This window comes from Polypterus senegalus, chromosome 10 (genome assembly GCF_016835505.1).
Source record: "Polypterus senegalus isolate Bchr_013 chromosome 10, ASM1683550v1, whole genome shotgun sequence".
Taxonomy (NCBI): domain Eukaryota; kingdom Metazoa; phylum Chordata; class Cladistia; order Polypteriformes; family Polypteridae; genus Polypterus; species Polypterus senegalus.
Genome location: NC_053163.1, coordinates 75982680 through 75997240, shown reverse-complemented (window position 1 = coordinate 75997240; position 14561 = coordinate 75982680). Strand labels below are relative to the sequence as shown.

The window sequence follows — 14561 nt, the reverse complement described above, 5'->3', positions numbered from 1 at the left end:
ATCTGTTTAGTTTTTTCCTCCTCCAACAAAACTAATATTAAATATGCCTCAACATGATGAAACACTTCTGCATTCAATTGTTCTCTTATTTCATTCAGCTATCTCCAGTCTTTCATAATGAAATGAGAACTTTTTTTTAGAATTGCCTGTAGATCAGAATGCATATGCAGCACTAGAAATGATAAATGTTTGAGCTAACAGCTGAATGCAGTGCAAAGACAATGCAAGAAGTGTTCAAAAGAGTAAGAGTAAAATCTATTGACCTATTAAAAAGTGAACAACTTTAAAATTCTAAAATGCTGCATAACCTTGGATCCAACTGACTCTATGTGTTATGGAGGACAGGCCACCAGGAAACTGCCACAAAAGTTGGAGATCAGGGGTGCAGGGGAACTTGAGTCTGCCAGAAGAAGCTCCGTGGAGAAGGCTAGACAACTTCCAGATGATACTCATATGTATGCACAAATGACTGATAGAAAGATGAGAGATCAGCCAGAGGCAGAGTTGGGGATTTAGAGGGTGGAAAACTTGAATTTTTGTGTCACACTTTATGGTGGGAAAGCAATCTGACCTTGTGAAGAGTTTGTTTAGGAAAGCCTAAAGACAGACAACAGGGCTTACTATTTTTTGTTTATTTTGTATATTGTTGTTCCCCACATTTGTTCACCCATTCCTTTTGTATATTTTCTAAAATAAACGGCACATTAATTGCATTTTTTGACATTTTGCAGGTTTTAACATGCTTCAATCAGGACATGGGTCTGATAGAGCCTCATATTAATCTGACTGTAACCATGGATTATTTGTAATTTTACCTTTCTGTGTAGATCTTGCTTATTCTCTTACTCTCACAGTTCAAGAAAAAGCGGTTTGGTTTATTGGAAAATATAAACTGACCTAGTGGAGTAGTTTTCTGTGACAGACAAGCATACTGTAAAATTCTAATTTTTGCCCTGGATCCACACACACACACACACAAAGTAATTCTTAAAAAGATTGGAAGACGTTTTAAAGGTTTACAATAAATCACTACTGTCGTTTACAGTATGTATACCTGAAAACAAATACCTGTTTTCTATATAATTCAGGGCGGAAGAATCTCATTAATAAAAATAGTTACATTTTAAATCAACCTATTAGCCACCTTCTTTTTGCCTATTAACAGTTGTCATTACAAAAGAGTGCTCCCTTTGACTTTCTCCTATACTGAGATAGAGGAAAAGGTCATCAGAACCACTTCCAGTTGTGCAATATTTCTCAAATATCGTATGTGTTTGTTTCTCATCATAACTAATTTATAATATCAACACACAATCATTTATCTCTATAATCAAACTTTATATTAAAATATTTTCGCACTTAGGGAGATTGAAAACGGTGGTGGAATTTTTTCAGGATAACATATGCATTACCCTAGATTATGTGCAAAGTAAAAAGAGTTATAGTCACCTAAAAACATAGAAATAATATTTGTTGCAATAAATTGCAATAGGTAAAACTGCATTTAGCTACATTTAATTATGATAATGATGGCAGAAATAAAAAAAATCATTAAATTAAATTAAATATATTACCAGGAAAATGACAGGAACGTAGCAGCTTATTATTCCAATTATATCTTTATATTTACATGGCATGTTCAATGTGTACACGTTATTGTTAAACTGATGATGTACAAATTAAAATAAGACTGATAATAGTTATTGAAAGAATATGCGTTATATTGAATACAGTTTTTAACATCATGTACACATTTATATTTCCATGATATAAAAAATTTGGATGGTCGTTTAAATAAAATACACTTCCGGTTTAATAATTTTTCTCAAATTTCATATCTGTTTGCTTTTTATCACTATATCTAAATAAAATCTGAATCATCTCTCTTTAATTATAACCATAGTTTACTTGAAAATTTGCAAAAGTATTCAGTTAAAGTACCACTTCCGGTTGGTTGGAAGTGGCCCAAATGTTGACAGGATTCCTTTGTTTTGATATAAAGCAGGTGTACAAAATCTTATTGACTTAGGTCAAAGCGTTTTTAAGTTATTGTGTTTACACACAGAAACATAGACATAATTTCAAAAATGTTTTTTTCAGACTCAAGAAGATCTAAAACGTCAAGATTCATCAAAATCTCGAGAATGAATTTTTTCACAATTCCTATGATTTCTCTATACTATGTATACGAGAAAGTAATAATACTATGTAATATCTGTGGTAGATTTACCCTTAACCAGCTACATGTGGTACCCATAGATAGTTATTTCAGAAACTATTTTTATGTAACCTTAAAATAATCTTACTTATGACCTTCATAATTTTAAATACATTTGCCATGTCTTTATTTAGTTTATGCTTTATTTGGCTGTCCTTCAGTTGAACAATATACCCAGCAGTTCTTCTCTGGGCTTTTCTACTTTTACTGTCTCATAATGTTCTTCTGACAAAAACAAAATCATATGTTTGTTGGCTTTCTCTTAACATTACAGCACTTTAGTAAAATACATTCTTCTCTGTCTCTTGATGTACTGGTACTGAACATTGGCTGTTCTTCTATAACTTTTTCCATTGTTACTTATATAACATAAGTTAATAAAAATGGCATTTACTTTCAAAATGTTGATTTTTAAAAATCAAACATGAGCCTGTTTGAATTACTCTGGTTTGTGCTGACTACCAAAAATTAGGGTAAGAATCTATTAATACAATAACTAGTCTTTAAAGACTAAAGAATAAATGTTCTTTACTCCTGTTTATTTAACTTAACTTCTTTACTTGCTGTATTATCTCCCTCTCTGTTATTATTAAAGTAAAGTACTTAGAACATGAGATATCTTACCTAAGATTTTTGGCATAATATTATAGAATTTTTCTTCTATAATGGTTATGGTTATTTTCCTATGCAGTTGTTATATACTTGACCTCATACCTCTCCACTCTCTTTACTAACACATAGCACAAGCTTGATCCTTAATATCATTTAAAGAACCTTAAAGATTAAAACGTGCTTTTGTTTTTAGCTGACTAGATTGCCTCAATACATTCCTATCAGAGCTATTAAGAAACAATAAAAATCTGCTTCATCTTGTTGAAAATGTAGCAGCAAGAACCAAAATTATAAGGATAAAACTGTAACACATTTTACCCAAATCAGCATTGTTAAACTAGCTTTTTTAAAATACTCTAAATGCATGTAAGATTATCAAAAATCTTGCATTTCAAGATATGCCCATACTCCTGTAAAGGTAACCATAGATCTTTGACAACTGGCTTGCTCAATGTGAAATGTAAAATAACTGGTGAGGTGGCCTTTTGATTTTAATATCTATAATTTCTCATCAGTAGGGATAATTCAGGCTAGTACAGTTTATCAAGATCACTAAAACACATTTTCTTAAATAAGCCTTTTCATAATGAATTCATAGTAGGACCTACTTAATATAGCCTTCTGTAGAAAAATATTAAAATTAATGTTGCATAATTACATATTTAAGCTTGGCATCTGTTCACAAATGTTTGTTTCTGTGTATATATATTCATGCATGCACACTTATGGCGCTTTTCCACTGCATAGTACGGCACGACACGGTTCAGTTCAGCTCACTTTTGGGGGGTTTTCCACTGGGAACAGTACCTGGTCCTTTTTTTAGTACCACCTCAGCCGAGGTTCCAAGCGCGCCGAACCGTTACCAAAACGTGACGTGTAAACTCTGCTGGTCACTGATTGACCGGAGAAAATCGTCATTACTGCATCACTGAACTTGCGACACGAGACACAACAGACCCGCTAGATTTTTAGCACAGCCAGCGAAGGTTCGGACGCACCATTTTGTTTTAACCAAAAATGGCTGTTTCGTGGTCTATTGAGGAAGTACAGACGTTCCTCTCGTTGGTAGCCGAGGAGCGGATCCAGCGAGAGCTGGATGGGCGACGCGGAATGAAAAAGTTTTTCAGGAGGTCGGCGCAACTATAACGACATGTGAATAATCCCGCCCACTCTAAAGCGGTACTAAACTGCAGTCGAAACGCAAACCGAGCCGAACTGAGCCGAACCAAGGTGAGCTGTACTGAACCGTGCTGTGCCGTACTATGCAGTGGAAAAGCGCCATTAGGTACCATCCAGGTGACTCAGGTAAGCCAAGTAATACCACTGCCAGGCAGGAGGGGCGCTGTTGCTAATCATGTTTCTTGTTTCCTCCACAGCATGGATTCACTGCCAGGAGACAATGCCTTGTCGTTCTCTGCTTGATGTTCTAAGACCCCTTTCCCTTCTGTGAGTGGCCAAATATAACTGGGCAGCTGAGCTGAATGTTGTCTTTTTTGACCTGAAACAGCAGAGGAGACTGAGCTCTCTGAAACCATACCCTGTAACCTCCTGTGTCCATCAATCAGAATCCACAACTGACTATATACAGTATATATAATTGTATATAGTCAATTCTTGTTATCCATGGGAGTTACGTTCCTAAAAAATCATGTAGATATGGAAATCGTGGATACTGCAGTATGCCTCCTATGGGAAAAGGGGGTTTCAGGACCAAGGCTCTTTGGGCCATCAAGTTTCAATTAATCTTGTTTAAAATTGTCTAAAATATACCCAGGACAAGACCCAACCTGTGCGCTGCCATCTAGTTCTAACATCACTAGGCCAAATGTTTTGGTGATGCAATCCATACTTTAACATCATTTTGGACAAAAATCTTTACATACTTCTCAAATGGCCTTGGTATTACATTCACTATTCACTTCATTATTTGGTGTACTTCCAGAAGGCATTAAAGTGCATAAATCAATCATAATCTATATATATATATATATATTGTCAGGGATGCCAGGGGCCATGACCCGGCCGGGACGACGGGAAGGACCGGATGTGGGTCTGCACCCACCCTGGATCACGTGGGGGTTGCCTTCCGGGTTGCTTTGGGGGCCACGCGTACAGGGCATGGAAGCCCTACCCTGTAGGGGCCCGTGGTCACCGCCAGGAGGCGCCCCAATGCCTTAGGGACCTGTTATCCCAGCACTTCCGCCTCACCAGGAAGTGCTGGGGGGAAGATTTATGACGGCGCCCGGAGAGCAGCCGGGAGGATAGCCGGCACTTCCGTCACGCTGGGGCGTGGCCAGAGGAGGAATGCCGGGAACACCTGGTGCTCATCCGGGAACCATATAAAAGGGGCCGTCTCCATTCATTCGAGGCTAGAGTCGGGTGGAAGGAGGACGAGGCAAGAGGAGATGTGGAGGCGGCCCGAAGACAAGGCATTGTTGCCAGGACTGTGTATTTAGTGGGGTATTGTGCACTTTGAATTGGGTCTGAGTGACCATTGGACTAGGTCCAATGACCAGTATTGTAAACACTTGTGGTAATAAACGTGTGGTGGTTTGAAGACAACATGTCCGCCTGTCTGTGTCTGGGCCGGGTTCACAAAAAGTTGTGGGTTTTTTTAATTATATTTTTCTCAAAAATTAAAAAAAAAAAAAAACACTTTATTTTCCTCCTGTGCAACACTGGGTATTTTAGCTAGTTGCCTATACTACTCTTACTAGCACACAGACTTATCTCGCTCAAATTTAAGAATCCCAACCCACCCTCTGTAACTCAGTGGGTCATATGACACACTATAATATCTCAAATTAGAAAAAAAAAACAAAATCTCTCTCTGGGGATATGTTCAAAACTTTAAAACATGGCAAAAATTTATTAATATTGTTTTAGAATAAGCAGGCTAAGTCTGTGAGTGACTCTCTTATGTTGTTTTATTGAATTTTAAAAGTTAGATTGGTTTGATTTTTCCCTTGTCCTTCTTTTTCTTTTTCACCTGGGTGGGGGCTGAATCTTACTTTGCTCTTTTTTCTCCTTTGTATTAATTTCAAAATAAATGGTTGTACCTGTTATGTTATTATAATATGTTTGGTTGAGCAGCATGCCATTGTAATGTTCAGACCTGGTTTAATATCTGAACTAATCACTGTCAAAGTGGTGTTCAGGTCCACTCAAAAATACTAATATTCTCTCTGAAATAAGTGTATTTAACACCTTAGCTTAAGTAAAAATAAAAACAGATAAAAGGGAAGGCATCACTTACGCATTCTTTTCTCATCCAAAATATTATTAGGTGACTCCATGTTTAAAAGTGCTTCAGCAGCCACAATGGTTTCCATATTGTCTTCTGAATTGGTACAAGAAGGTTCAACTAAAAGTGAAAAAATTGTAGAAATTGAATAACTTACAGGAACAAACAAAAATAAAAACTCTGAGCCTCATATTACAGGGCCATAACTTTTCCCACTCATCCTAACACTACAGAATCACTGCATACTAAAGATTCAATGTATATCATAACATGGCAGTGCCTGAAAGGTAAAAAAAGCTTACTTATTTGGAAAATCTAAAATCAACAGACGCTTCTAGGATGTATTTCAAACCCCATCTATTTTGGGAAAAAAGAAAAAAAATGAAATTAAAACCATTTACCGTTTTGTCCCCCGAACTGAGATGGAGAAGTTAACATTGAGTTAAGAAAATTTGGAAATCTAGGTACAGTTTGATACCTCTCTGCTTAACTTGCTGCCGCGACATCTAACATCACTAACATTTTCTAATTAATAATTATTAATATTATTAATTATTATTATTATATATATTATTATTATATATTAAGGTACAGTTTGATAGAAAGGTTATCACTGTATGGCTCCCCACTTTGTTTAAGATTTAAACAGATGGCACAGACTTTCCTGAACCTTGTATATAGAATGTCATGGCTTTTTGGGCACTAAGCATACCTAAAAATACATTTATATAAATACGAGATTTCATACGGCTTACACACACACACCCACACATTCATTTATAGAAATACACATTGGCTATTATATAAAGATAATTGCAACAGGTGACTGTTATAGATAGGATTTTTTAATTCACTTATTTTGCCCGAGCAAAGAATAAACTTCCTCTATCATAAATCAACATGCAGTACTTAAGCAGTTTAATATTACATAAGCCATACTTAAAGTTAAAGCATGTTTATACCTCACCTTTTGGCCACCCTTTTTAAATTTCTGGGCTTACACTATAAGAACTTATTACAAATAATATCAAATAAAAATAGTCCTGGGTTGGTCTTGTAATTTTTTTGTTTTATATCTTTTCATTTTTTTTCACAATCAGGTATGGAATTTATTATAATATCATACTGACAAAGAATTCAAAATTTAAAATATGGTAGTTTATTCCACATATCTGATGCTTTATAAATATAAAGTAATCACAAGAATGTCATGCAAACATCCAGAAATATTAGGTTATCTCAAACCAATTTGCTGAGATACATTTCCACTCTAAGTGCTTTCACTTCATTCGGCTTTGTAAAATCCCATAACTATTATCTCCCTGTGCTGGAACAAATTGCTGTTGACTCTGTTAAACTTTACAGAAATATATTAGAAAGAGATTACTAAGCTTCACATCATTGAAGAAGAGGGAATGACAAAAAAGGCTGTGATGTTAATAAAACAACCCTGTTTATTATGAATAAAAAATACTATCTCTGTTGGAATGTTTGTGCATTGGATGGCTCTGGAAACGTCTAAATGGTAATACCGGTTGAACTAATGATTATGTGATTTATTACATAATATAATGTAGCAAAGCAATAACTAGCATACTGATGTCAAATACAAACAGGAACTAATCATAATGATTAATATTCATGAAGGAAATCTTAAACTGTGACTAATGGCACATTTTCTTAGGAAGATGTTTGACTCTTAAAGTCTTCTTCTTTCGGCTGCTCCCGTTAGGGGTTGCCACCGTGGATCATCTTCTTCCATATCTTTCTGTCCTCTACATCTTGTTCTGTTACACCCATCACCTGCATGTCCTCTCTCATCACATCCATAAACCTTCTCTTAGGCCTTCCTCTTTTTCTCTTGCCTGGCTGCTCTATCCTTAGCATCCTTCTCCCAATATACTCATCAGCACCTCTCCTCTGCACATGTCCAAAGAAACGCAATCTCGCCACTCTGACTATGTGTCTCAGCTGTCCAACGTGACCTGACATTCTAATGTACTCATTTCTAATCCTGTCCATCCTCGTCACACCCAATGCAAATTTTAGCATCTTTAACTCTGCCACTTTCAGCTGTCTCCTGCTTTCTGGGCAGTGCCACCGTCTCCAACCCATATAACACAGCTGGTCTCACTACCGTCCTGTAGACTTTCCCTTTCACTCTTGGTGATATCCAGGGTCCTGACCAACTCTACTTCTTGCATCCTCACCATTCCGCTGACCTCAATCTCATTTACACACATGTATTCTGTCTTGTTCCTATTGACCTTCATTTCTCTCCTCTCTAGAGCATATCTCCACCTCTCCAGGGTCACCTCTACCTGCTCCCTACTATCACTACAGATCACAATGTCATCAGCAAACAGCATAGTCCACAGGGACTCCTGTCTAATCTCGTCTGTCAACCTATTCATCCCCATTGCAAATATCATATGCTTTCTCCAGGTCCACAAAGACACAATACGACTCCTTCTGGCCTTCTCTATACTTCTCCATGAACACCCTCAGAGCAAACATCGCATCTGTGGTGCTCTTTCTTGGCATAAAACTATACTGCTGCTCACTAATCATCACCTCATTTCTTAACCTAGCTTCCACTACTCTTTCCCATAAGTTCATGCTGCGGCTCATCAATTTTATCCCCCTGTAGATACTACAGTCCGTTTGACTCTTAAAGTATTCCTGGGTTTTAGGATCAAATAGAGTAAATTTGGTTTCAGAAGCAAAGAAGAGGAAAAGAGAAGGAAAATAAATGTTAAGCAGATGCCAAGTATTATCATTTTTAATGTTAAAAAATTGTAAAGCAAGATAAAAAGGGAACAACACTCATTAGGTAAGGTTACATTATTTTGAATTTGGTATAGTCTAGTATGTGTCACTCCAGCTGAACATACTTTTCTGAACACTAAATCTGACCTGTATTCCTATGGGCTACTACACTTTATATGCAATGTTAGCATGGTGTACTCAATGTAACTTGGTATGTATAAACAGTTAAATGAACACTTCATTCTCAAGTTGCTCAATCTAATTAGTGTTTTGCAAGCCCAAAGCCTATCTTGGGTTCAGTGGACTCAAGGCTAGAATAAGCCCCATTCACACAAACACAAACTCCAACTCGTTCTCACAACTGTGCAAAGCCTACCCAGACACCAACCCGGTGCAGCTCTTTTTTCTTAACTGTTTTAACCTGTAACCAATGTGTTTCAGGAATTATAATTTTCAGTCTTTTCGGTGTTTTAAAAACAGACCCCAAGTCTAAGGCAATACAATCAAATAACCTGTAAACTCAAGTTGTGCAGTAACTACAAAGCCTCTGTCTTTTGACAGTGCCTGGAAAATAACAGAACAAATGAAAAGTACATTATTAGTAATGGAATTCTTATTCATATTGCTTGGTTTCTTAATTACTCTGTAAACAAGAAGTCAGAAAAAATAAACATAATTCAGTACTGTATTATCCCATTACTGGATACTGGGATAAAGTCCTTGCTGGCAGCACTGGATGCAATGCAGGAAATAACCCGGAATGGGATCGCAATGTATGATAGCACACCCACATTCACTTACAATGGTCCACTTTATAGTGTCAACTGAATGTAATGTAATCTGTACATCTTTGAGATATGGGAAAAAAACCCACACAGAAACAGGGACATTGTAAATTCCACAGACACCACAGAGGCCGTTTATCAACTCAGATTTCCTGCCCTCCTCAGTTCAATTCAGTTTCCTGTCATTATGATTATAAATTAGTATAATTGCAGTGAAGCTTTTGCAAAATGGTCTCATAATGTAACAATACATCAGTAACACAATAAAAAGGCAGTATATGAAGACTGACAATCACAACAAAACACAACAGTGACTGGCAATAAACAAATGAAAGAACATCATATTTAACCAAACAAAGACTAAATAATCTATGACTTGATATTTTTGCAGAACAAGTAAATGAATGCATCAAATAAAAACAGATGTCACAATTAACAGTTCAATCAAAACATGCAAAGAAGATGAGTTTATTATTTATGGATAAAAGCCATTTGTGAATCTAGAAGTTTGATGTACAGAAGAATATTCTGTTACTGTTAGCTGGATGCAAAATGACCAAACAACCCGTGGCTTATATGTGCAAACTATGCAGAGACACTTCTAGCTTTACTCACATGCTGCTCATTATAAACATCCTGAATCAATGAACACAGCACTCTGCTGATGAGCAGAATTTCCATACTACATTGTAATGCAACTGGTCATGAGATATGTCTAATATGCCACAAATATATACGATGAATAAATATACTACCCAGAATGGGATTTGAACCCAGGACATTAGAGCTAGGAGAGTTATTTACCATACTGTCCAGACTAAAGCACAAATCAAAGTTGTTGTTCCAGCACACTCATTCACCATTCCTTGAGAATTTAAATTACGAGAGGTTTTTCTTTTATCCAATCTCTGATGATTTTGATTGTTTTTCGTATAACAAAGTGACTTTATTTCTAAAAACAAGTGTATTTCATGTTTTTATCTGTTTCATAATTTATAATGTCAGATGCTAAGTTTAAAACTGACTAGATGAATTTGAATGATTTTTCCTTAAAGAATAAGTTTGATTTTGTTCTAGGAATAATAAAACCCTGACAATCTATACTAATAAATGGCAAAGCCCTGACTGACTGACTGACTGACTCACTCACTCACTCACTTACTCACTCACTCATCACATAGAAGGCTGAAATTTGACAGGCTCATTCCTTACAGCTTACTTACAAAAGTTAAGCAGGTTTCATTTCGAAATTCTACATGTAACGGTCATAACGGTCGATAACGGTCGACAACGTCCGCCATGTTGAACTTTCTTATTCATGGCCCCATCTTCACGAAATTTGATAGGCGGCTTCCCTGCGCTAACCGAAACCGATGTACATACTTATTTCGGTGGTATGATGCCACTGTCGGCTGCCATATTGATCTTTCCAATGGTCTTTGTTACTTATGGGCCCATCTTCAAGAAATTTGGTATTCGGGTTCCCAACGCTAACTGAATCCTACTTACGTACATATATACATCCATAGCCTGCAGCTCGGTCACCGTGTGAGGCAGCGTTGGGTCCCCCTTTCCAACGCCTCTCACGTTGTTGGCTGCCTGCCTATATAAGGCCGTCCGTCGCTCCGGTCTCTACATTCCCTTCCTTGCTTCGCCACGGGATTCACGTCTCCCTGCTGATAACTGCAGCCTTTTTATTTAATCCACGACTTCTCCGCTGTTTTATTGTTCGTTTATTACAATTATAGTTATTGTGTAGGTATTTTAGACTTACTTTACATTGTTCAGGTACCCATTTCTTTTATCGTTCCAACCATAGCCCTATTAACATGTCTATCGAGGTGATCACTATCGATCAAAGAACTGTCAATTACCGAGTTGTTTCCATGCCCGGAGATGGCACCTGCTTTTTCCATTTTCTTTGTTACATCATATTGCACGGCCATATCAGGCTCACTCTTGATATCCAGAGGAATATTGTGTCTTATGTATTGAATGACTGGGACAGGTTCAAGGTGTGGACTGATGATGGTACAGGAGATAATTATACTACACAGGAGCACTATAAGAGTGAAATGCTTAAGCCCTTCACCTATGGTTCTGCATGTGAGTTGATGGCTGTCGCTGAATTGTTCGGTTGTTGCTTTCAAGTGTACCAAAATGGCCAAATATTTTACACCTTTCGACAACCGCCAATGCCTCTTAAACATCTTAGATTCACAGGTGACGATTTCAGTAGTGGACACTTTGATGTTTATGAATGTTTAAACTCTCAAAAGCTGGATGTGAAGTTATCGATGAAACCGGTTGTATGCTTACAACGCTTGACAGATGCCGAATGTCACTTCAACACAAGTCCTGTAAATAATGTCGTAATTGAAACAAACCATGAAACTCAAACCGATTATGACAGCAGCAATCCAAGCTGTCAGATTTGAGGCAAAGTTGCTTTTCACATGGCCAACTGTACGTTGCATGCTCAAGAGTAAGCTCAGCGCACAGCTTGGTCATATTACAACCGGAGGGCCGAAATGACAATGTGGTATACAAAGAGATCCTTAACAAATAATTATTGGTATATTTTCCCTCAGTTTAAAAAGGTTTAATTTTCTTCTTAATAAAAATGTTAAGGTAGTACTTCGCTGCTGTGAAGCACGGGTATTTTGCTAGTATATATATATATATATGACAGCAACACTCATAACAGTGACAAAACAATTACATTGACAACCATGTTACGTTATTTTTAAAATGTTTCCTTTTCTTTTTCATATCTTCTTTAACACACCCCCCAAGCGCGGGTATTTTGCTAGTAGCAGATAAACCTTGCACCAATAGTCTAAGAATACCAATTACAAAGCAGCATTCCTTTTTTGACAGCATAGGTATTGGTAAATTTCACCACAGACACTATAAGGCTGTTCAGATTAAATGTCAGTTTCAACACAGTGGATATCTCCTTAAGTACATCACCCACCACCAAGGGCATCCACAATATTTTTGTCATGCATAAATATAAAATGATAGGTCATTTAACAGTTTATGCATTCATTTTACATTTCTGCTTGATTGCTGTCACTCTGCATTGAAAAATATTCAAACACAATCATATGATAACTACACTTTGAATAAGTATGCAATTTACACATGCTTTTAAGATGATTGAATTGGAAAGTAGTTAAAAAAATAGAAGTAGCTCCACAAATCAAAGTAAATGTTATAAAACTGAAAATGTTTAGCAAATGTTGAGTGATAAATGCTATAACTGTGCAATATAAGAATGTAAACTGGTAATCATCTCAAAGTGGCTAATGGTTTACTCCTTTGAATTTTGTGTTAAAAAACTAGCCATTTGAGTCAAGACTGGTTACTGTCATGAAAATGGTTTAATAAATATTGATAAATACTTGAAGTGTGCTTTCACTCTATTTGTCTAATTTCTTATTTCTAAGTGTTAAGAACATTTAGAATTTTGTATGAAAACAACTATAGTACTTCTTAGAGTCTGTCTTTTGTTGGAAAAGTTTCTTTGTATCCTTTAGTCTGCTTTAAATATCTCAATAGCGATGAGAAAGTAGTTTGAAGATTTCTCTTTGTGTTGTTTGGTGGTTTTAGGAAAAACAAATATCAAGGTACTACCAAAGTATTTGTTTAAATTCAAGTGACAGGTTCCTTATCAGTATATCCAGCTCTGCTGTGTTTACAAAAATAGCTCTCAGAAGAGTAGCCTTATTTTATGTTCAGGCACCTAATAAATAAAAAAAACATTTACGTAAAGCTTTTATGAAGCCCATCAGTAAAGCTTCAATGCACTTTGCATAGATTTAACTTTAACCGAAAATTAAACATGGGGTAACTTGGCCAGCATTACCTGTTATTTCTCTGTCATTCTGTTCAAAAATATCTTTGTTAGGTAGAATTCCCAATGGGGGCTGGGCAGTCTTTTGGCCTTGGAACCCCTGCAGATTTTGGTTTTTTTTTTTCTTCAGCCCAACTGGAGATTTTGTTTTTTCTGTCCTCCCGGCCATCTGATCTTATCACCAGACTCATCTTTAGTGCCTTACATCATGAAATTGTACATAAGGACACTACTCTTCTAAATGATCTTCTAATTGATATTTATCTATTTTTTAAGATCATTTAGATTTTTTTTTCTTTCTCTGTTACTTATTCTTTAATATTATTGCCTAATTGTTTTTCTTTTCTTGTAACTTTCTCTTTGATATCTAGTAAAACACTTTCAGCTACTGTGTTTGTATGAAAATGTGCTATTTAAATAAACATTGTTGTTGTTCAAATAATGCATATATAATTTTACATGTCAAAATTTAATAAAATACTGAAACTATTGGTACTTCAAAAACTCAAGTGAGCTTCAGTGTAAGCAGGGTTTATTAGAATAATCACCAATAAGAGATAAAAAGAATGACTTTAAATATCAAATTAATTTATATATCAAATATTCTATATGGAATATTTCATTATTTCCTCACTTTAACCCTAAAGTGGGTTTCATTATGGATTGTGGGATGGATGGATGGACTGCAGAACAAGCCAAACAAGCAGAGCTGAATAAGCTGCAAGAATATGTAGGTAATTAAGAAAAAAACAAAGCTTGGTGAACCTGGGGTATAGTGTGCCAGGGCCAAACATCTAATTAAAGCTGTAAGATTTACATGTAAACCGTGCCTGTCCTTGGATTCCTTTTGCTCTTTTCCTACTGTTTGTCACTGAGCTTTGATTATGCTCACTGCAAGTGACAATAATATGAAAGTAAAGAAATATGACTTAAAAAATATTTATGTTTGGCATTAAATTATATGTTTTTATTTTAATACAAAGACTAATAGCAGACCCTATATAAATATTTCAAGAAATAAACTAAAACCATAAGGCTTCATTTGCTTATTTCCTAAATTTATGATAACAGAAA

At 36.1% G+C, this 14561-nt stretch overlaps 1 protein-coding gene across 6 annotated transcripts in view; it reads right to left on the bottom strand.

Annotated features, from left to right (window-relative positions):
- elf1 (E74-like ETS transcription factor 1) overlaps positions 1–14561 on the bottom strand; it is a 232502-nt gene that overhangs the window by 12307 nt on the left and 205634 nt on the right. For 5 of the 6 annotated variants that reach the window (XM_039765994.1, XM_039765996.1, XM_039765993.1 and 2 more), the window contains one exon: positions 6087–6194. In XM_039765994.1, coding sequence (XP_039621928.1) covers positions 6087–6194 — 108 coding nt within the window. Of the gene's footprint in view, positions 1–6086; positions 6195–6376; positions 6397–14561 lie in introns of those variants that run through there. The other variant, XM_039765999.1, reaches the window with a different exon arrangement.